This window comes from Hemiscyllium ocellatum, chromosome 12, assembly GCF_020745735.1.
Source record: "Hemiscyllium ocellatum isolate sHemOce1 chromosome 12, sHemOce1.pat.X.cur, whole genome shotgun sequence".
Lineage (NCBI taxonomy): Eukaryota > Metazoa > Chordata > Chondrichthyes > Orectolobiformes > Hemiscylliidae > Hemiscyllium > Hemiscyllium ocellatum.
In genome coordinates this window covers 24,661,446-24,684,215 of record NC_083412.1, presented here as the reverse complement: position 1 = coordinate 24,684,215, position 22,770 = coordinate 24,661,446, and the positions used below count along the sequence as shown (strand labels likewise).

The 22,770-nt window shown below is 46.2% G+C and overlaps 1 protein-coding gene across 4 annotated transcripts in view; it reads left to right on the top strand.

Annotated features, from left to right (window-relative positions):
* The window catches only part of mid1 (midline 1), a 357,996-nt gene that overhangs the window by 293,917 nt on the left and 41,309 nt on the right, over positions 1-22,770 (top strand). For all 4 annotated transcript variants that reach the window (XM_060833420.1, XM_060833419.1, XM_060833421.1 and 1 more), the window contains exons 4-5: positions 15,868-15,975; positions 19,498-19,646. In XM_060833420.1, coding sequence (XP_060689403.1) covers positions 15,868-15,975; positions 19,498-19,646 — 257 coding nt within the window. The remainder of the gene's footprint in view (positions 1-15,867; positions 15,976-19,497; positions 19,647-22,770) is intronic.

The window sequence follows — 22,770 nt, the reverse complement described above, 5'->3', positions numbered from 1 at the left end:
GTGATCGGAACTCAGTTAAATTCAAGATTGTCATGGAAAAGGATAAAGATTCAATAAGATTAGATATGATTTAGGCAGAGTGGACTTGGAGTGCATACTTCCTTTCAGGTAACTCTGTCTCAGAACATTGAGATGTATTCAAGAAGGAAATAGGGAGAGTACTGGGCCAACATAGAGTCGTAGACTCCTAGAAATATACAGCTCAGAAACAAACACTTGGGTCCAACTCATCCGTGCCCACCAGATATCCTAAATTACTCTAGTCACATTTGCCAGCACGTGGCCCATATCCCTCTAAACTCCTTCCTATTCATATATACCCATCCAGATGCCTTTTTAAATGTTTTAATTGTACCAGCCAATGACTTCCTTTGGCAGCTCATTCCAAACACACACTAACCTCTCTGTGGAAAAAGTTGCCCCTTTGATCCCTTTTAAATCTGTCTCCTCTCACCTTAAACCTATGCGCTCTAGTTTTGGACTCCCCCAACCCAGTTAAAAGACCATGCCATAAGCCTCTGTACGTTCACCCCTCAGCCTCCAATACTCCAGGGAAAATAACCCCATTCTATTCAGCCTCTCCCCATAGCTGAAATCCTCCTACCCTGGCAAAAAAAATCCCGTGAATGCTGGATATCAAGGGATATACGGCATTGGATTTAGAGAAAAGGTAAATACCAAGGGCAGAATTCAGTAAAGGACCAAGAGGGAACTTAAAAGGGAGATGAGGAGAACTGGAAAGGGATACAAAAGGATACTGGTGAGTAAAGTAAAGGCAAATTCTAAGTTGCTTTACAGATACGTTACAGGTAAAAGGATAACAAGGGAAAGAGTAAGACCCATTACAGTCCACAGAGGTAATTTGTGCATGGAGCCAGAGAATGTGGGTGGGTTCTAAACGGGTGCTCACTAGCGACAGGGACAATATGGATGTAGGAATCAGGGAAAAGGACTGTGATACAACTAAAGAAATTAGGATAGACAGAGAGGAAAGTGCTTTGGCAGGCTTAAAACTTGATAAATCATGAGGGTTGGATGAAACATATCCCAGGCTGTTGAATGAGGCAAGGGAGGAAACAGCAGGGATCTAGCCAATAATTTGCAATTCCTCTGTAGCCATAAGAGAGGTGCCAGGGGATTGGAGAACAACCGATGTGATCCATTATTGAAAAAGGAAGCAGGTATAAACCAGGAAACTACAGGCCGGTCAGCCTAATCTTGGGTGGTAGGAAAACTTGGAAGCAATTCTCAGGGACAGAATTAATCTGCACTTGGACAGGCCGAGATTAATCCAGAACGGTAGACATGGTTTTGTTGAAGGGAGGTCATGTCTGACAAACTTGATTGAATTTTCCTGTGTAGATGAGGCTCATACGTTTGATGTGGTATACTTGGACTTCAACATGGTCTCTGATAAGGTCCCACATGGGAGACTGACAGAAAGGGTAAGAGTCAACAGGATCCAATGAACTTTGGCAAATTGGACCCACGATTGGCAAGAAGCAGATGGTGATGTCAGAGGAGCATTTTTTCTGACTGGATGTCTATGTCCAGTGAAATCCATAGGGGGCCAATGTTGGGGCCCTTGCTCTTTGTGGCTTATATCAATAATTTGGACTTGAATGTAGGAGGGTTGATCAGTAAAGTCACAGAATAAACAAAAATGGGTGGGGTGGTAAAAACCGAGAAGGTTAACCTTAGATTACAGGCCGGTACAGCCAGCCTGCTTCAATAGGCTGATCAGTGGTAATTGGAATTCAATCTGGATAGGTGTGAGGTGATGTACTAGGCAGGACCAACAGGGCACTGGAATATGAGTGGTAGGATCCTGGAAAACACTGAGGATCCAAGGAACCTTAGTGTGCATGTTCACCAATCCTTTTAAGGGAGTGTGGCGAGTCAATAAAGTGGTTAAGAAGCCATTTGACATACATTAGCTGTGGCATAGAATTTAAGAGCGGGTGGGGGGGGTGGTGGTGGTTATGCTGGAACTGTATAAAGTGTTGGTTGGGCCCCAACTAGACTGCTGTGTGTAGTTCTGGAATCCACATTATAAGAGGGCTGTGATAACACTGGAGAAGGTGGGGAGGGGACATGATTACAATGTTTAAACTTTTGAGGGGCATAGATTGGGTAGACAGGAAGAAACCTTTCCCTTTGATGGCAGGGTCAATGACAAGGGGCATCAGTTGTAGGTGAGGGGCAGGAAGCTTAGAGGAATGTGAGGAAATTTGTTTTTGCTCAGATGTTGTGGAAATCTGGAGCTCACTGCCTGTAATGGAGATAGAAGCAGATGCAGAAACCCTCATAACATTTAAGTAGTATTTAGATCTGCTTTTGCAAAGATATACAAGACTGTGGGCCAAGTGCTGGAAAATGGAATGGGAATAGTTAGATGGTTGTTTTTCACTGGCATGGAGATGATGAACTGAAGGGCCTTTCTCTGTACTGTAGGTCTCTCTGAACCTGTGACCTGAGAATTTGACGCTGAGTCACGGGAGAGGATACAAGGGCAGGTGACCAAAGGCTTGGCTAAAGGAAGAGGTTTCAAGGCTTGGGCAGCAGACAGTGTAACTGCTCCTGGCGGCAGGAAGAATGCACAAAGGTTTCAAGTTGGAGGAGTGTGGCTATCTTGCAGAGCTGTTGACCTTAAGGGTGTGTGGAGCAGCAATGTACAAGGGGAAGGAGTTTGAGGCACTCCCTGACTGCTGGGCGTCAATGTACTTCAGAAACAGAGAAATGATGGCTGAAAGGGTTTTGGTTAAAATAGAGAGCGTGGAATTTAAGATGAGGTCAGGTTTACAGAATTTGGAAGGAGGATAGCTAGCCAGGGGAGCACTACAATAATAAGAACAAGTCCGCACATGTCCTCCTTTCAATCTGTATTTGAATGTTGCCCTGTTCCATTGAAAATACCCATTCACTCTGTGTGAGTGTCTTTGTGAATGATGGGCGCATGTTAGAGGCAGTCAAGTGAGAAAATTGGCTCAATTATATTTTACATTTTACAGTGAGTCTTGATCTGTCTCTTCTCCTTGCCTAATTACAGCTTGGACCTCAGCAGAAGTTATATTAACACTATCTGACAGGGGATCAACTTTAATAACTTAACCATCAATGCTCTGCACCTGCCCGAAAGCTCTTTCTGAATAGCTTCCAAAGGACAGCGATAAGAATTGAGGCTGGCTTATCATTGCAGAAGTGGCTCTGTCAGTTTTAACCCTGGAGGGAGGCTTTCCACTGTCAAGTTCCTGGAGAAGCCTGTTAATTAAAGAAAGGAAAGGCAGTGTTGTTGTTTGGAGTGTTATTGTTGGCCCAGAGCCACAGAGGTTGCTGACATCTCACTGTGCTCAGGCAGATTTGTCTTTATGAGTTAAAGGTGGGGTATGTTATTGTTGGACCAATCGGCAGACATTCCCTCCAGTGCTGTGGAAACTATTCATTAACTGAATGGAGATGCTTTATGTTTTTCCTGTTGTGGTGGGCTTTAGGGGATTGAATGCATTTGCACTGTTCTCCCTGCCCCTCTCTGAACCTTGGCACATCTTTGTGACGGAGTGATCACTGTATGAAACCACGTTAAAGTATCAAGACTGGGAGGGTTCATCATTTTGTCGATGAACCATTCCATCCTAACTTTCTCCATCGTGAGAGAGTGGGGCCTGCTTAAAGTGAGAGCGTCTATTAAGAAGATAAATCCAGTCGCACAGCCAGATTGTTATACCTTTGTTGGTGCTGTGAGAACTCCAAGTTTATGGTGTTGAAGGTCAGATTCCAGGGGAACTGGGATAGCAGGGAACTGTCCAAACAAAGTTACTTTCACACTGAGGTTTGCAATTTTCCCTCTTTGCCCTTGTATCTTTCCCTGAGGAGGACATCATTAAGGGCCAGAAGCACAGGAAGACGTCAGTGGGCCTGCACAGACAGACAGGAGCAGCCTACTTTGGTTCCAGGTAACCATAGCAACCACCTTCTTAAATCAGCCTTTTATACAAGAAGATCTGCTCTGTTCGCTTGTTTTCAGATCATGAAATCAGTTTGCTCGTAGCTACATGTATCCATCAGATGCATTTTGTGAAATTGCATTAGCTTCTGGTTTCACGTCAGTCTTCATGAATTATAGATCCACAGGACATCAGAAGGGAACATGAAAAATGATTTAACCTCCAGATCAAAAGGGAAAGTTGCCATTCCTTTTTCTCAGACAGGAAATGGCTAATGCACATCAATGTAGATTTTATTTTTAAAACTGCGTTTACAGAGAATTATCAGTGGTGAATGTGGTCTGCACCATCCTTAAAACAAAAGGGTCAATTTTCTAGAAAGGTCATTGCTGTGATGTTAATAAGATGAAGGAATATTCACCCAGTAAATGGCATTGAATTTGAAGATGTTAAGAGTGAATAATTTGGTAAGATCATATTTCTAAGCTGAAGTTAAGATTATCCATCATGTACAGATAAACACACGCACTACATAGGCAATGAAAACAGAAATTACTGGAAAAGCTCAGCAGGTCTGGCAGCCTCCCTGGAGAGAAATCAGAGTTAACCTTTTGGGTGCAGTGCCCTTTCTCAGGACAGACCCTTCTGATCAATCCCTTCTGATCCTCCCTCAGAACGGTCATTAGAGCAATAAAAGCAGCCAGGATGGGGTGTCACCAGCTGTCACAGATCTCTAGTTTTCTTTTAAGCTTCTAAATTAGCAGAAGCTGCTGGAGTATTGAAGTAGAAACTATTGTTTTCCCCTCTCTCGGCTACAGCCAGAAGCAGGCTTTCTCTTCCTTTTCAGACACTTCATGTGAGAAAATCTGATTTCCCTATTTGCCTGTTTGCTAAGGGGTGTATTTATGGGATGTTATGATATGGAAACATGTAATTAGTAATAGTTATTCTGTTCATTTTTCCAATCGAGTTATTACTCCCAAGTCCTTCTCTCTTCTGTTGTATTTTAACAATAGTGTTTGAATAAATTGTGATTTCCTTAACTTCTAGTAGTTCAACCAATTAAATTGGAACACAGCAGCTGACATTTACCTTTAAAATAAGAAGTAGTTAGGGTCAAGGCTACTTTCATAGCTTGTTTAGAGGGTGTCTGCTCTGGTACATAACACTAGCCAGTAGAGGTCTTGGAAGTTAGTGTTGTGCAATCTTTAATGAGTTACTGTACTGCATCTTGTGGATGGTACACATTGTGGCCACCGTGCATCAGAGATGAAATGAGTGAATATTTAAGCTGGTGGATGAGGTGCCAATCAATTGGGTTGCTATCTCCTGCACAGTGCTGAGCTACTTGAATGCCATTGGAGTTGCACTCAGCCAAGTGGGAAGTATTTCATCTCCATTTACATTATAACATAGGGGAGTCAGGAATTGAGGCTTCCAATACAGAGCTGCTGTTGTAGCCACGTAATCATATGGCTGTCGAAAGTGAGTCATACTGAAGGGCTTATGCCCGAAACATCGATTCTCCTGCCCCTCGGATGCTGCCTAACCTGCTGTGCTTTTCCAGCACCACAGTCTCGACTCTGATCTCCAGCCCTCACCGACTTATATGGCTGGTCCAGTTCAGTTTCTGGGCAATGTTAAGTCCCCAGGATGTTGATAATGGGAGGTTGACTGTTGGTAATGCTATTGAATATCATGGGGCAATTATTAGATTTTCTTTCATCGAGTCATAGAGATGTACAGTACAGAAACAGACCATCGTCCATGCCGACCAGATATCCCAAACCAATCTTGTCCCACCTGCCAGCACCAGGCCCATATCCCTCCAAACCCTTCCTATTCATAGAAGGCATCTAGATGATTATAAATGTTACAATTGTACCAGCCTCCACCACTCCCTCTGGCAGCTCATTCCATACACGTACCACCCTCTGTGTGAAAAAGTTGCCCCTTAGGTCTCTTTTATATCTTAACCCCTCCCACCCTAAACCTATGCCTTCTAGTTCTGGACTCCCCGACTTGGGGAAGAGACTTTGTCTATTTATCCTATCCATGCCCCTCATGATTTTGTAAACCTCTATAAGGTCACCCCTCAGCCTCCAATGTTCCAGGGAAAACAGCCTCAGCCTATTGAACCTCTCCGATAGCTCAAATCCTCCAACCCTGGCAACATCCTTGTAAATATTTTCTGAACCCTTTCAAGTTTCACAGCATCTTTCCAATAGGAAGGAGACCAGAATTGCATGCAGTATTCAAATGTGGCCTAACCAATGTCCTGTACAGCTGCAACATGACTTCCCAACTCCTGTACTCAATACTCTGACCAATAAAGGAAAGCATACCAAACGCCTTCTTCACTATCCTATCTACCTGCAACTTCGCTTTCAAGGAGCTATGAACCTGCACTCCAAAGTCTCTTTGTTCAGCAACACTCCCTAGGACCTTACCATTTAGTGTATAAGTCCTGCTAAGATTTGCAAAATGCAGCACCTCACATTTATCTGAATTAAACTCCATCTGCCACTCCTCAGCCCAATTATTGGAGATGGACATGGCCTGGCACTGGTGTGGTCCAAATATTGCTTTCAACTTATCAACCCAAGCCTGGATATTGTGCTGCATTTGAACATAGACTGCTTCAGTATCTGAGTCACGAATGGTGCTGAGCGTTGTGATCATCAGCAAGCATTCCCACCCCCCCCCCCCCGACCTTATGAAGGAGGGAACATCGGTGATGAAGCACCTGAAGGTGGTTGATCTTGGGCCTTATCCTGCGAAACTGCCCAGGTTCAAGGCCCACCCGCTCCAGGGTTGAGTAATAAGATCTCCAAATAAGTTGATTAGACACTATATATCCCGGGCAATAGCAGAGGGCAAAGATAACTGACCTCAAATAGCCATGACCATCCTCCTTTGTAACTTCAGTCCTGTCTGTTACAGTAATGTGCAGGGCAGTCCGGTCACTGAAGTAGGGGGTATTTATGGAGCCGCCTCCTCCAGAGAGTTGTTTAAGTGACCACCACCATTCACAACTGGATGTGAACAGGACTGCAGAGCTTAGATCGGATCTGTTGGTTGTGGGATCACTTAGCTCTGTCTATCACTCGCTGCTTATGATGTTTGGCATGCAAGATCAACTGTATTGTTGCTTCACCAGATTACCACTTCAGTTTTAAGTTAAAAGTCACACAACACCAGGTTACAGTCCAGCAGGGTTATTTGGAAGCACTAGCTTTCAGAGCGCTGCTCCGTCTGGTGAAGAACCACCTGATGAAGGAGTGGTGCTCAAAAAGCTAGTGCTTCCAAATAAACCTGTTGGACTCTAACCTGGTGTTGTGCGATTTTTAAACTTTGTCCACCCCAGTCCAACACTGGCACCTCCACATCATGACTTCAGTTTTTGGTATGCCTGGTAGTGCTGCTGGCATGCACTCTCCACCAAACCAGGGTCGATCCCCCCTGGCTTGCAGGTAATGGAAGAGTGAGGGATATGCCGGGGCCTTGAGGTTTCAGATTGTGACAGAGTACAATTCTATTGTTGCTGATGGCCCACAGCACCTCACTGATGCCCAGACCTGGACTGCTCGATCTGTTCATGCTCCACTCCATTTGTTGATTGTGCCACCCAACACAATGGTGGATCTCCTCGGTTTAAAAACCGGACGTCTCTCAAGGACAGCGCAATGGTCAGCTTTCCCAAATACCGTCATGGACAGATACATCCTCAGAGGGTAGATGGGGTAAAGATGAGCTCAGACAGAGATTTCCCTTTTCATTGGTTCCCTTGCTGCCTGCACTAGTCAGCTATGTCAATTAGGACTTGACCAACTTGACTGGTAGTGGTTCCATCCTGGTGGTGGACATTGAAATCTCTCACCCAGAGTAAATTCTATATCCCTGTCCATCTCAGTGCTTCTCCCAAGTGGTGTTCAACATGGAGAAGTATTGATACATCAGGTGAAGATGGTGGGTGCAGGACGAGCAGGAGGTGCAGGCAGTGTGGAGTGGTCCTTTATTTCTTTATTTTTCCACTTAATATTAAGAATGTCTGTGCTCTCTCTCTCTCTCTCTCTCTCTCTTTCTCTCTTTCTCTCTCTCTCCCCGCCCCCCGCCCCCCTCTCTCAAGTTATCTGCTATGTATCTGGAGTCACATGTAAGCCAGACCAATTAACGTTGGCAGAGTGGGAGACTCAAGATGGCGGCAACCCAGTAGGTCTGCTTTGCTGAGCTCTGCACCAGAACCCACTCAAAGAGGGGCACTCACCCTCCCTTTACTGTTTAATGTGCATGAAATAGCTATTTCTTGACACCCTAGAACTATCTAGTACTAGTTTAAACGAGTTAAGAAAATGGCTAAAGGGAAGGGAGCATGAGGATCCCATCAGGCAGGGACGCCCTTGCAACAACAGACCCACCCGTGGCCACAGCGTTGGCCTCTGTGACCACCCCAGGAGACTCACCCATGGAGCAGAGCCTGATCTATGAGTTTGTGAAACTCCGAGAGAAGATCGATTCATTGATGGAAGAGACCTGGGCCAGACTTGAAATGATCTCAGCCATGCTGCAGAGGCATGACCAGGAGATCCAGTGCCTCAGGCAGCGTGTCGGGGAGGCGGAGCAATGGGCCGCAGTTTCCGAGACAGCGACGGAATCCTCAGCGGGCCGGGTTCAGGCCCTGGAACGGTGGGTGCGGGCCTTGGAGGAGCAGGTCGATGACCTCGATTTTTGAGGCCATCGGAAGAACATCCATTTGGTGGGGCTTCCTGAACAGGGGGAAGAAGGAGGGCTCGTCAGCTTCTTGGAGCAATGGCTCCCGCAGCTTTTGAAGCTGGAAGTCGAGGTAGGCTAGGTGCGGGTCGAACAGGTCCACAAGGTCGCAGTGTGCAGACCCGGATTGGACCAGCGCCCCCGCGACTCCAGCATTACAGAGATAAGCAAATGGTGCTGGAAGCCTCTTGAGCACTGGAGAAGGATCCACAAACTCTCATATACAAAGGATCAAGGATTATGCTTTTCCAGGACATCTCTCCGGTTGTGATACATAAAAATAAGACCTTTGATGAGGTAAAAAGGGGCTGAGGGACTTGAATATCCAGTATTCTGTCAGATACCCTTGTGTTTTGGCTGCAGAGGGTCCATGTTCAATTTTGTAAAAGGGGTAAAAACAATGACTGCAGATTCTGGAAACCAGATTTTGGATCAGTGGTGCTGGAAGAGCACAGCAGTTCAGGCAGCATCCAACGAGCAGCGAAATCGACGTTTCGGGCAAAAGCCCTTCATCAGGAACAAAGGCAGTGAGCTGGAAGCATGGAGAGATAAGCTCGAGCAGGGTGTGGGTGGGGAGAGAGTAGCATAGAGTACAGTGGGTGAGTGGGGGAGGAGATGAAGGTGATAGGTCAGGGAGGAGTGGGTGGAGTGGATAGGTGGAAAAGAAGATAAGCCGGTTGGACAAGTCCGGACAAGTCATGGGGAGAGTGCTGAGCTGGAAGTTTGAAACTAGGATGAGGTGGGGGAAGGGGAAATGAGGAAGCTGTTGAAGTCCACATTGATGCCCTGGGGTTGAAGTGTTCCGAGGTGGAAGATGAGGCGTTCTTCCTCCAGGTGTCTGGTGGTGAGGGAGCGGTGGTGAAGGAGGCCCAGGACCTCCATGTCCTCGGCAGAGTGGGAGGGGGAGTTGAAATGTTGGGCCACAGGGCGGTGTGGTTGATTGGTGTGGGTATCTCGGAGATGTTCCTAGAACCCTCTGCTAGGAGGCGCCCAGTCTCCCCAATGTAGCGGAGACCGCATCGGGAGCAGCAGATACAATAAATGATATTAGTGGATGTGCAGGTAAAACTTTGATGGATGTGGAAGGCTCCTTTAGGGCCTTGGATAGAGGTGAGAGAGGAGGTGTGGGCACAGGTTTTACAGTTCCTGCGGTGGCAGGGGAAAGTGCCCGGATGGGAGGGTGGGTTGTAGGGCGGCGTGGACCTGACCAGATAGTCACGGAGGGAACGGTCTTTGCGGAAGGCAGAAAGGGGTGGGGAGGGAAATATATCCCTGGTGGTGGGGTCTTTTTGGAGGTGGTGGAAATGTCGGCGGATGATTTGGTTTATGCGAAGGTTGGTAGGGTGGAAGGTGAGCGCCAGGGGCGTTCTGTCCTTGTTACGGTTGGAGGGGTGTGGTCTGAGGGCAGAGGTGCGGGATGTGGACAAGATGCGTTGGAGGGCATCTTTAACCACGTGGGAAGGGAAATTGCGGTCTCTAAAGAAGGAGGCCATCTGGTGTGTTCTATGGTGGAACTGGTCCTCCTGGGAGCAGATACGACGGAGGCGGAGGAATTGGGAATACGGGATGGCATTTTTGCAAGAGATAGGGTGGGAAGAGGTGTAATCCAGGTAGCTGTGGGAGTCGGTGGGTTTGTAAAAAATGTCCGTGTCAAGTCGGTCATCATTAATGGGGATGGAGAGGTCCAGGAAGGGGAGGGAGATGTCAGAGATGGTCCAGGTAAATTTAAGGTCAGGGTGGAATGTGTTGGTGAAGTTGACGAATTGCTCAACCTCCTCGCGGGAGCACGAGGTGGCGCCAATGCAGTCATCAATGTAGCGGAGGAAGAGGTGGGGAATGGTGCCGGTGTAATTACGGAAGATCAACTGTTCTATGTAGCCAACAAAGAGACAGTCATAGCTGGGGCCCATACATGTGCCCATGGCTACCCCTTTGGTCTGGAGGAAGTGGGAGGATTCAAAGGAGAAATTGTTAAGGGTGAGGACCAGTTCGGCCAAACGAATGAGAGTGTCGCTGGAAGGGTACTGTTGGGGACATCTGGAGAGGAAAAAACGGAGGGCTTGGAGGCCCTGGTCATGGTGGATGGAGGTGTAGAGGGATTGGATATCCATGGTGAAGATGAGGCGTTGTGGGCCGGGGAAATGGAAGTCTTGGAGGAGGTGGAGGGCGTGGGTGGTGTCTCGAACGTATGTGGGGAGTTCCTGGACTAGGGGGGATAGGACAGTGTCGAGGTAGGTAGAGATGAATTCAGTGGGGCAGGAGCATGCTGAGACAATGGGTCGGCCAGGGTGGTCAGGCTTGTGGATCTCGGGAAGGAGGTAGAACCAGGTAGTGCGGGGTTCCCGGACTATGAGGTTGGAAGCTGTGGGTGGGAGATCTCCTGAGGTGATGAGGTTCTATATGGTCTGGGAGATGATGGTTTGGTGATGGGGGGTGGGGTCATGGCCTAGGAGGCAGTAGGAAGAGGTGTCCTCGAGTTGGCATTTAGCTTCAGCGGTGTAGAGGTCAGTGCGCCAGACTACCACTGCACCCCCTTTATCCGCTGGCTTAATGGTGAGGTTGGGATTGGAGCAGAGGGATTGGAGGGCTGCGCGTTGTGAGGGTGAGAGCTTAGAGTGGGGAAGGGGGGTAGACAGCTTGAGGCGGCTAATGTCCCGGCGGCAGTTGGAAATGAAGAGGTCGAGGGCAGGTAATAGGCCAGCGCGAGGTGTCCAGGTGGATGCAGTGTGTTGGAGGTGGGCAAAGGTGTCCTCGGAAGGTGGGCGGGAATCCTGATTGTGAAAGTAAGCTCGGAGGCGATAGAAGAATTGTTCGACGTCACGGCGTGTATTAAATTCATTGATGCGTGGACGGAGGGGGATGAAGGTGAGTCCTTTGCTGAGGACTGATCGTTCGTCCTCAGTGAGGGGGAGGTCTGGTGGGATGGTGAAAACCCGGCAAGGCTGGTGTTCAATTTTGGTTCACCGGAAAAGGCAAAGGACTTTAAAATGGCTTGAAGTATATAGACAAATTATGTTTATTTTGTTTCTTCTCTGTAATTTGCCTGGTTTACCTGGTTGTTGGTGGGTGGTCTTGGTATTTTTAATATATGTCAGGGTCATAATTATTTCCATTTTTTTTGTCTCCTCTCCCTTCTCGCTCCCTTCCCATCATCCTTTGTTTTCTTGGCTTTGCTTTTCTTATTATTTTCTTTTGTTCGTCTTTTCTGGTTTGGGATGGTGGGGGAGGTGGGCGCGGTGGGGGGAAAGTGGGGAGAGATTTTTTTTTGTTCTACCAAGAATGCTGAGGACTACAGTATGGAGGGGACGGGTTGAGTGCCCACTTTTAATTTTCTTGTTATAAGATGCTGGTATCTCTTTTTCTTTGTGTTGTCTGGGGCGGGGGTGTGGCTTCAACCAGAAGGAGTAATGGGAGGTATGAGCGCCCCCTGTGGACAAAGGGGGAAAGCCTCCTTTCATTAATGTTATATGTTGGTATGTTGTAGAAGTAGCTGTTAGAAGTTTTGATTTGGTAGTTTTGAAAGTTGCATTTTTAAACTTGTACGTACTGTTTATGGTTTTCACTCAGCGTACTGTGAGTGGGGTTCTTCCTCCCAGGGGGTCACAGACTGTTTCAGACAATCATGGCTAGCCATTCATTTAAATGGTGCACCTGGAATGTTCAGGGGAGTCACTCACCAATTGAGAGAAAAAAGATACTTTCAAGCCTTAGAAAAGAGAGGATCGATGTTGCCTTGTTACAAGAAACACATTTAACCGATAAGGAGCATTTGAAGTTGCAACAGGGAGGATTCGGCCAAGTGCTTTTCTCAGCCTTTAATTTGAAGGGTAGCGGAGTTGGTAATCTCATCCGGAAGAACCTCCCGTTTCAAATGCTAGGCCAATTAAGGATGAGTGCGGGTGGTTCATAATTCTTAAAAGTTTTAATAGATGGAGAGGAAAATGGGATTCTGAATGTATACTGCCCCCACCCCCCAGCACGTCCCCTTAAATTCTTAACAGATGCGCTCTCTAGATTGATGGCCGTTGGGGGCACGTCACACAATTATAGGGGGAGATTTCAACCGCATTATTGAACCCGAGGTGGACAGGGTCTTGCGGATATGACCCCCACCCCCCAATCCAGGCAGTTGGTGAACCTGAACAGGGAGTTGGGGTTGGTGGGCATGTGGAAATGTCTTCACCACGAAGGTAGGGATTTTACCTTTATTCAGCAATCCGCATAAGTGCTATACTAGACATGTTTTTGTCCCATTGACCTTTTTGAATTCAATGCTGTCTTGCAGAATAGGGAACATAGCCGTTTCTGATCATGCGCCAAGGCCGGTGGTAGCGGGAAGGGCTCCTGGCACTGGCGCATGGACTCTCTCCTCCTGAAAGATAGCAAGTTTATAGAATATTTTTTCTGGGAGTTTAAAATCTTTTGGGCTATTAACTTAGGTACAGTCAGTAATCCATCAGTGCTGTGGGAGACTGCCAAGACCTATGCATGGGGTTTGATTATTTCTTACTCTGCGACCTGGAAGTGACAGAGGGGAGAGCAGCTTGAGACTCACCTGAAGGCAGCTGAGTTCACATACTTTGACAGATTGTCTGTTACCAAATTGCAGCGGATTACAGACCTTAGGGCTACTTTGAATGCTGCACTCATCCAGACAGCAAAGAGGAAAATCTGTTTTGTGAAATACAGATTATTTGAGTATGGTGATAAACCGGGTAGATATCAAGCGTACTTGGCCGAAAAGAAGAATGCCCCCTAATCTATTACATCCATCAGAGAGAGTACTCTGACTCACAGTGCCAAAAAGATTAACACAGCATTTAGAAAGTTTTATTTTGAATCGTACCGGTTGGAGGGCTGTGAGGACAGAATGAAGAAGATGGAATCCTTTTTTAAGACCCTTGGATCTTCCGGGTGTAACCTCAGAGCAGGTGTCTTTTCTGAATGCCCCCCTGACAATCCAGGAAGTACAAGAGGTGGTGAGGCTGCTCCAGAGTGGTAAAGTGCACAGACCAGATGGATTTCAAAGTGAGTTTTTATAAGGTGTTTATTGACAAGCTGGCCGGGCCACTCTTCAAAATGTCCAATTACTCAGTCAGGGCTGCCTCCCATCTTCTTATTCTGAAAAAAGGGAAAGCTCCAGAGGATTTTACTTTACACAGGCCCATTTCATTACTGAATGTAGATTTTAAAATCCTGTCAAAAATGCTGGTGTTAAGGCTGGAGAGAGTATTGTCTTTTATTGTAAAGGAAAGATGTTGTGAAACTTGAAAGAGTTCAGAAAAGATTTACAAGGATGTTGCCAGGGTTGGAGGATTTGAGCTATTGGGAGAGGCTGAACAGGCTAGGGCTGTTTTCCCTGGAGCATCAGAGGCTGAGGGGTGACCTTATAGAGGTTTACAAAATTATGAGGGGCATGGATAGGATAAATGGCAAAGTCTTTTCCCTGGGGTCGAGGAGTCCAGAACTAGAGGGCATAGGTTTAGGGTGAGAGGGGAAAGATATAAAAGAGACCCACGGGTCAACTTTTTCATGCAGAGAGTGGTGTGTGTATAGAATAAGCTGCCAGAGGAAGTGGTGGAGGCTGGTGCAATTGCAACATTTAAGAGGCATTTGGATAGGTATTTGAATAGGAAGGGTTTGGAGGGATAGGGACCGGGTGCTGGCAGGTGGGACTAGATTGGGTTGGGACATCTGGTCGGCATGGACGGGTTGGACTGAAGGGTCTGTTTTCATGCTGTACATCTCTATGACTCTATAACTCTAAGTTTACTTACTACTGCTCCCAGTGGTGAGGAACTTCGGTGAGACTGCGCTGAATGTAGTAATTTAATTGAATATAATTTAAGTTACCTTGCCATAGCATAGTTTAATTTTATTTTGTTTGTATATTTATTTTTCTTCTTTTTCCTTGGTTATTTATTGAATTGTAATTTTTGTAGAGGTTTTATTTTGGTTTTTTTTAAAGTTTCGGTAGTTTTTCGAGTAGAGTAGTAGTTTGTTTCCTATTATTGGTATTATATTATAAAGTTGTCATGCTATTTTGTACTGGCTTTGTAATTTTGGAAAAAACTTAAAATCTTTTCTTTTTCAATTAAAATATTGAAAAAAACAATGGCAGAGTTCCTTCTCGGATGGATGCAACTCAACCAGGAGGGTTTTTACAACAATAGATTCATATTCTGGGGAGACATTCCAGATTTGTTTTATTAATTGAATTTAAATTCCTCCAACTGCTGTGATGAGGCTTGATCTCTGTTCCCAGAATATTAGTCTGGGTGTCTGGGTTACTAATCTGTCTTACAACATTGCCACAGCACCTTCACCTCCTCAAAGACCATTCTTCCTTTCGTAATAAAGGCAGCATCACTTCAACCACCCAGATCGAAATACAAATGGAAATATTTAAAGGTTTCAATTGTTTTTACATATTGTACTCCATTTGGAAAAAATGATATATTCCTGTTGTACCTTTTAACATTGGTGAATATTTCAAAGGCACTTTGCAGAAGTAATTTTTTTTTTGAAAAAAATAGAGTCATGTTTGGGAAGACTAAGTCTGGTGGGAGAAGCCGCTGAAGCATTTAGAAAGGGATTTCTAGATCACGGGGCTTATGTGGCTGAAGACAGATTGGGTGGGGAGGAAGGGGAGAGATGATGCACAAGGTGGTAGATTGGGCTTCATGCATTTAAAGGCAATTGAGATCGCAAGTCTTCATGTATGTCCATTATCACTACTGATCATTTGGATCTTTCGTAAACCTCCTTATTTTATGAATAACATTGGAAATGGCCATAATTCTAATCTACAGGCTCCTAAATAAAAAAGTTTTCAGTCAAGTGACATTTGGTAAAGAGGAGGTACACTTGGTACATGTGACTGTGATAGAATGGGACTTGACAGTTCAGATTGTCTGGGTCTGAGTCAGCTCATTCACAAGCTGTTGGTTAGGTTTCTTGCAACTTTTGTTTAGCACACAGTCATCTGACCACATTCCCCAATCACCAGAAGTGGCCCGGAAAAATCCTTTTGGATGCATAACATGAACTGGGTCAGGTCAGGACAGTAATAAAGGAGATGGCCTTGCTTGCTTACACGTGAACTGGGCCAGGTCAGGACGGTACTAAAGGAGGTGGCCTTGTCTTTTTACAGGTGAACGCAACACGTCAAGAGGACAAGCTCACCGAAGAGTGCGACCAATTGATTGAAATCATTCAGCAAAGAAGGCAAATCATTGGCACCAAAATCAAGGAAGGGAAGGTAAGAGACAGATCATTATTGACGGCTGTCGTCGTTGACAACAGATATGATGGAACAGGCTTGAGGGGCCGAATGACCTACTTCAGTTCCGACATTCCTAGATCCACACATTTTTAATTAATCTGTTTAGAAGTGTGACTACACACCACAACACTCAAGCCCTTGATGTTGCTAGATCCACACTTAGAGTCATAGATTCATACAACATGGAAACAGACCCTTCAGTCCCTGCAGACCAGGTTTCCTGAACTGATCTAATCCCATTTGCCAGCGCTTGGCCCTTATCCCTCTAAACCTTTCATATTCATGTACCCATCCAGATGCCTTTTAAATGTTGTAATTTTACCAGCCCCCACCACTTCCTCTGGCAGCACATTCCATACACACACCACCCTCTGTGTGAAAAAGTTACCAAACCTAGTTTATCCAGCTTCTCCCTATAACACAAACGCTCCAGTCCCGCTAATATCCTAGTAAAACTTTTCTGCATCCTCAAGTATAACAACACGCTTCACATAGAAGGGCAACCAGAAGTGTGCAAATATTCTGAAATGGCCTCACAAATGTCCTGTACAACAGCAATGTCCCAACTCCTACACTCAGTGTTCTGACCCATGAAAGCAAGCGTGCCTGTCTACCTACGACTCCACTTTAATGGAACCATGAACCTGCACTCCCAAGGTCTCTTTGTTCAGTAACACTCACCAGGACCCTACCATGAACTATATGAGTCCTGCCCTAGTTTGCCTTACCAAAATGCAACACCTCATAGTCATCTAAATTAAACTTCATCTGCCACTCCATGGTCCATTGGCTCATCTGATCAAGATCTTGTTGTACTCTGTGAGATAATCTTCTCCACTGTCTGCTACACCTCTAATTTTGATGTCATCTGCAAGCTTACTAACCATACCTCCTTCACATCCAAATCATTTGTATAAATGATGAAAATCAGTAGACCCAGCACCGATCCTTGTGGCACACAACTGGTCACAGGCCCCCAGTCTGAAAGGCAACCCTCCACCACCACCTTTTGTCTTCTACCTTGTAGCTAATGTTGTATCTAAATGGTTAACTCCCCCCCACGGGGTGGTTGGGTTGGTTGGCTCAACACTTTAACTCTCCCTCCCACTCCACCGAGGACATGCAGGTCCTTGGACTCCTCCACCGGCAAAACATAACAACACGACGGCTGGAGGAAGAACGCCTCATCTTCCGCCTGGGAACCCTCCAACCACTAGGGATGAACTCAGATTTCTCCAGTTTCCTCGTTTCCCCTCCCCCACCTTGTCTCAGTCGGTTCCCTCAACTCAGCACCACCCTCCTAACCTGCAATCTTCTTCCTGACCTCTCCGCCCCCACCCCACTCCGGCCTATCACCCTCACCTTGACCTCCTTCCACCTATCACATCTCCATCGCCCCTCCCCCAAGTCCCTCCTCCCTACCTTTTATCTTAACTTGCCTGGCACCCTCTCCTCATTCCTGATGGAGGGCTTATGCCCGAAACGTCGAATTTCCTGTTCCTTGGATGCTGCCTGACCTGCTGTGCTTTAACCAGCAACACATTTGCACCTCTTGATGCTGCCTGACTTGCCTGTATTCTTCCAGCCTCCTGCTTGTCTACCTTGGATTTCAGCTTCTGCTGTTCTTTGGTCTCTAACCCTGTATGTACAAGCTCAAGTGACAATTCTAAATTGGGTGTCAGCATGATTGTTCACCCTCTCAGCTTTATGTAGCAAGTGTTGTCCGATTGCAGAGTAACAGTGCATGCTGGATGTTGTGTTGAGAGTTTTGCAAGTGTGGATTGGTTGGGTTCAGCCTGAGTCTTGCATGTTGTGAATAGGTGGAGGGATGTGCTGTTTGATATGCTCTTTGAGATATGTAGCAAAAGTGAGGACCGCAGATGCTAGCGATCAGAGTCGAGAGTGCGGTGCTGGAAAAGCACAGCAGGTCAGGCAGCATCCGAGGAGCAGGAGAATCGACGTTTCAGGCGAAAGTCCTCTTTGAGATATGTGTCTTACTTCTCTGGCATCACACCAACACTGAAATTCAAATACCGCATTCCTTGTTTGTATTAGTCACTGTTATAAGTTTTTTTCACGTGCCTTTTTCAAGTTGCACACTAACAGACAAATATAGTAGAAGACAGAGGGTGGTGGTCGAGGGTTGTTTTTCAGACTGGAAGCCTGTGACCAGTGGAGTGCCATAAGGATCAGTGCTGGATTCTCTACTTTTTGTCATTTACATAAATGATTTGGATGCGAGCGTAAGAGGTACAGTTAGTAAGTTTGCAGATGACACCAAAATTGGAGGTGTAGTGGACAGCGAAGAGGGTTATCTCCGAGGACAACAGGATCTGGACCAGATGGGTCAATGGGCTGAGAAGTGGCAGATGGAGTTTAATTCCGATAAATGCGAGGTGTTGCATTTTGGGAAAGCAAATCTTAGCAGGACTTATATACTTAATGGTAAGGTCCTAGGGAGTGTTGCTGAACAAAAAGACCTGTGAGTGCAGGTTCATAGCTCCTTGAAAGTGGAGTCGCAGATAGATAGGATAGTGAAGAAGGCATTTGGTATGCTTTCCTTTACTGGTCAGAGTATTGAGTAAAGGAGTTTGGAGATCATGTTGCGGTTATACAGGATATTTGTTAGGCCGCTGTTGCAATTCTGGTCTCCTTCCTATTGGAAAGATGTTGTGAAACTTGAAAGAGTTCAGAAAAGATTTACAAGGATGTTGCCAGGGTTGGAGGATTTGAACTATAGGGAGAGGCTGAACAGGCTGGGGCTGTTTTCCCTGGAGCGTCGGAGGCTGAGGGGTGACCTTTTAGAGGTTTACAAAATTATGAGGGGCATAGATAGGATAAATAGACAAAGTATTTTCCCTGGGGTCAGGGAGTCCAGAACTAGAGGGCATAGGTTTAGGGTGAGGGGAAAGATACAAAAGAGACCTAAGGGGCAACTTTTTCACACAGAGGGTGGTATGTGTATGGAATGAGCTGCCAGAGGAAGTGGTGGAGGCTGGTATAATTGCAACATTTAAGAGGCATTTGGATGGGTATATGAATAGGAAGGGTTTGGAGGGATATGGGCCAGGTGCTGGCAGGTGAGACTAGATTGAGTTGGGATATCTAGTCGGCATGGACGGGTTGGACCGACAGGTCTGTTTCCATGCTGTACATCTCTATGACTGTATAATGCATAGAAGTGGTGTAGACAGTGAGAGACCTGCTGAGAAAGCTGTCAAACTATTCATCCTGCTCCTTCCCTGTAAGTTTGCAGATATTTTCCCTTTTCAAATACTTATTCAATTCCCTTTTGAACATTGGTATTGGCTCTCCTTCCCCTCAAGCAGTATTTTTGACATTATCACAACTCACTGCATGAATAGATTTCTCATCCTCCCTTCTCCCCCCCACCCCCCCACCACTGCCCAGTTAGAAAGAGGATGCACGATGGAATACCAGAAGCAGGTTGAAGCAGCCCAGTGCCTTTCGTCTGAGCTCCTTTCTTTCCTTTGAAAGGTCGTACGCCTTCGGAAACTGGCCCAGCAGATCGCGAACTGCAAACAGTGCATCGAGCGATCAGGCTCCCTCATCACTCAAGCAGAGCAGACACTGAAAGAGAACGATCATGCTCGCTTCCTGCAGACAGCTAAAAATATCTCCGAAAGGTAAGGGAGCACACTGCCACTCACTTGTTGTTTTCTGCCTTCGTGATGACCCTGTTGACTAAATGTACATCCCACCACTGCAAAGGCAGTCTCCTCCTGTTCCATTCACCACAACTGAAACCGTACACCTTTTTGAGCCTTCTTCCTGTCTGCTTATTTCATTATATGATCATTTTCAAACAGAATGTGAGCTGTATTTCATTCTATCACCGCTCTCTCTTGTCCCCACGGTAACAGCAGTATTAAGGTGTTACATGTGTTTCCATCTCCGGGAGTCTGGATGAATAATTGAGAAAATGTGAGTTGATATCCCAGGGTGGCCCATTCACGATTCTGAGTTTCCTACGACAGTTTATTCTGGAAAATGAAAGGTTTTAATCACTGAAAGCTGCCAGATTGTTTGCACAACCAGGTCGCCAAGGAAGGGAGTCAGAAGTTGCTCCCTGATTTCACTGACATGGTTAATGGTTCGTTGCTGTTTAATGTGGCCTCGCCAATCACTCAGTTGTACCAACCTGCTCCGTGCTGCAAGAAGAAAGCAGGAGACTGCAGTCTCAGGGGAGACACGGATGTCAAAGGATTTCTAGTGTGTGTGTTTGGGGTTTTTTTAGCCCCTTGCACACCAGAAGAACTCCTATGTCCTTCTTTGGAAAGTGCTGCATCCAGAGTATGAGCTGTCGAATGTCGAATTGTGCATCTACCTGGTCGGTAGGTAGGGGTTTTGCTTGAACCTCATACCAATAAGGATGGATGTTAAGACAGTGCAATACTTCCATGGAATACCACTGGAGCGCCATCCATGGTTATCTGCTCGGTAGCCTCCAAGTGCAACATTTAGAAAGCTAACAACAACCTTCACTTACTTAGTACCTTAAATATGATATAATGTCCCAAAGCACTTTGTAGGAAGGTGGTTATTCAAGCTGTGAGGGAAACTGAGCAGGGGAATATTGGAATAATTGTGTTGAGGTGACAGAGTTTCAGCAGCAGATCAGCTGAGAAGGGAGATGTTGTGGAGATGGCACAGATAGATGGTCAGAAGACCCGTGCAGTGATAATTAGGAAATCAATGTTGGGCATAGTCTGGAAACACCTCAAGCAGCTGAGAGTGAGAGAGTGGGGATTGGAGCAAACTGCTCAGGAACAGAGTTGGGAACAGCAACTGAAGACAATAGCTTCAGTCTTTGCGGTATTTAATTGGAGCGACTTGCTGCCTACTCAGTTGGACTGGCAACTTTGGCAGTCAGACTGGTGAGGGCTTGAAAGAGGAGGTGGTGACAGAGAGCTGGATGTCTTCAAGTGCCTGTGTGAAACCTGGCACTGAGAGTTGAGGTAACGTCACCAAGGGGAAGCATGTGGATGAGAAATTGGCCAGTGGTACAAGAGGGGGAAGAGAAGCTATCGTGAACTGGGGCAGTGTGGTGGCTCAGTGCTTAGCATTGCAACCTCATGTCGCCAGGGACCTGGGTTCGATTCCAGCCTCAGGCCACTGTCTGTGTGGAGTTCACCCACACTCCCCATGTCTGCATGGGTTTCTTCCCACAGTCCAAAGATGTGCAGGTTAGATGGATTGACCATACTAAATTGCCCTGTAGTGTACAGAGTTGTATAGGCTAGGTGGATGATGGGAAATACAGAATAGGGTGGGTCTCAGTGGGATGCTCTTCAGAGGGGCAGTATGGGCTGACTGCATGGGTATAAATGGAGCCAGGCGAGTGTAGTTCCACTCACTGGACAATGGCTTTAGAGACCCAATCGTTTAAACATTTCTAAATCCTGTTGCGGGCCTTTATTTCTATTATAAAACCAAAAGAGCATTTTTTTCCCAGTAATTTGATTCCTGGAGCTCTAACTGTTGTTCATTATGAGGTGATCAGGGGATTAAGAAATGCAACTGATCCAGTTGGCAGAATGAGCTCGCATTAATGCACAATAAAGTCGCTGAATGCTCAGATGAGCTCACACAGTCTGCTGCCAATGCTCCTCGTTTTATGGTTTTCTTCTCAAATGAGTGGCAAGACAGATTGCACTCAAACGGAGTTGTACAACAGCAGTGAAACGTATTCTTTAATTTACTGGCCAGCCTTACAAGTCTTTGCTCAGCTTGTATCACTCTCTGAACTAGAAGCTCATGGGTTTATGTCTGACTCCACAGGCTTTAACATATCGTCTAGGCTGACACTTCAGTCCTAATACAGAGGGAGCAGTGGCCAACATGCTGATATCGATTCCTCCAACTGATAGAGCGAAAGCAGACGATCATTTAATATCATTGCTGTTCCTTAGGCCTGCTGTGTACAAATTGACTGCTGCGTTTCCAACAGCAGAGTAAAGTGCAACGTCTGCTGTTTGTATGCAAGCCTTTCCAGAATTCACTTCACTCAATCTGCCGTTTTAAAGCAAAGTAGCAGTTAAAGAAACTTGCTTGCTGGAATAAAATGCACACTGCACACTCTGTCGCAAACATCACCAATTTCACAGGGCAAGGCTGGACCTTACTGTACTTAAGAGTCATAGAGTTGTACAGCATAGAAACAGACCCTTCGGTCCAACTGCTAACCAGATATCCTAAATTAATCTAGTCCCATTTGCCCACGCCCAGCCCATATCCCTCTGAACCCTTCCTATTCATGTATCCATCCCGATGCCTTTTGAATGCTACGATTTGGAGATTAGATTAGATTAGATTACTTAGATTACTTACAGTGTGGAAACAGGCCCTTCGGCCCAACAAGTCCACACCGACCCGCCGAAGCGCAACCCACCCCTACCCCTACATTTACCCCTTACCTAACACTATGGGCAATTTAGCATAGCCAATTCACCTGACCCACACATCTTTGGACTGTGGGAGGAAACCGGAGCACCCGGAGGAAACCCACGCAGACACGGGGAGAACGTGCAAACTCCACACAGTCAGTCGCCTGAGTCGGGAATTGAACCCGGGTCTCTGGTGCTGTGAGGCAGCAGTGCTAACCACTGTGCCACCGTGCTGCCCAGTTGGACGGGGATGCCAGGGTTGGACTGGGATGTACAAAGTTAAAAATCACACAGCACCAGGGTATAGTTCAACAGGTTTATTTGGAAGCACTAGCTTTCGGAGCGACGCTCCTTCATCAGGTGG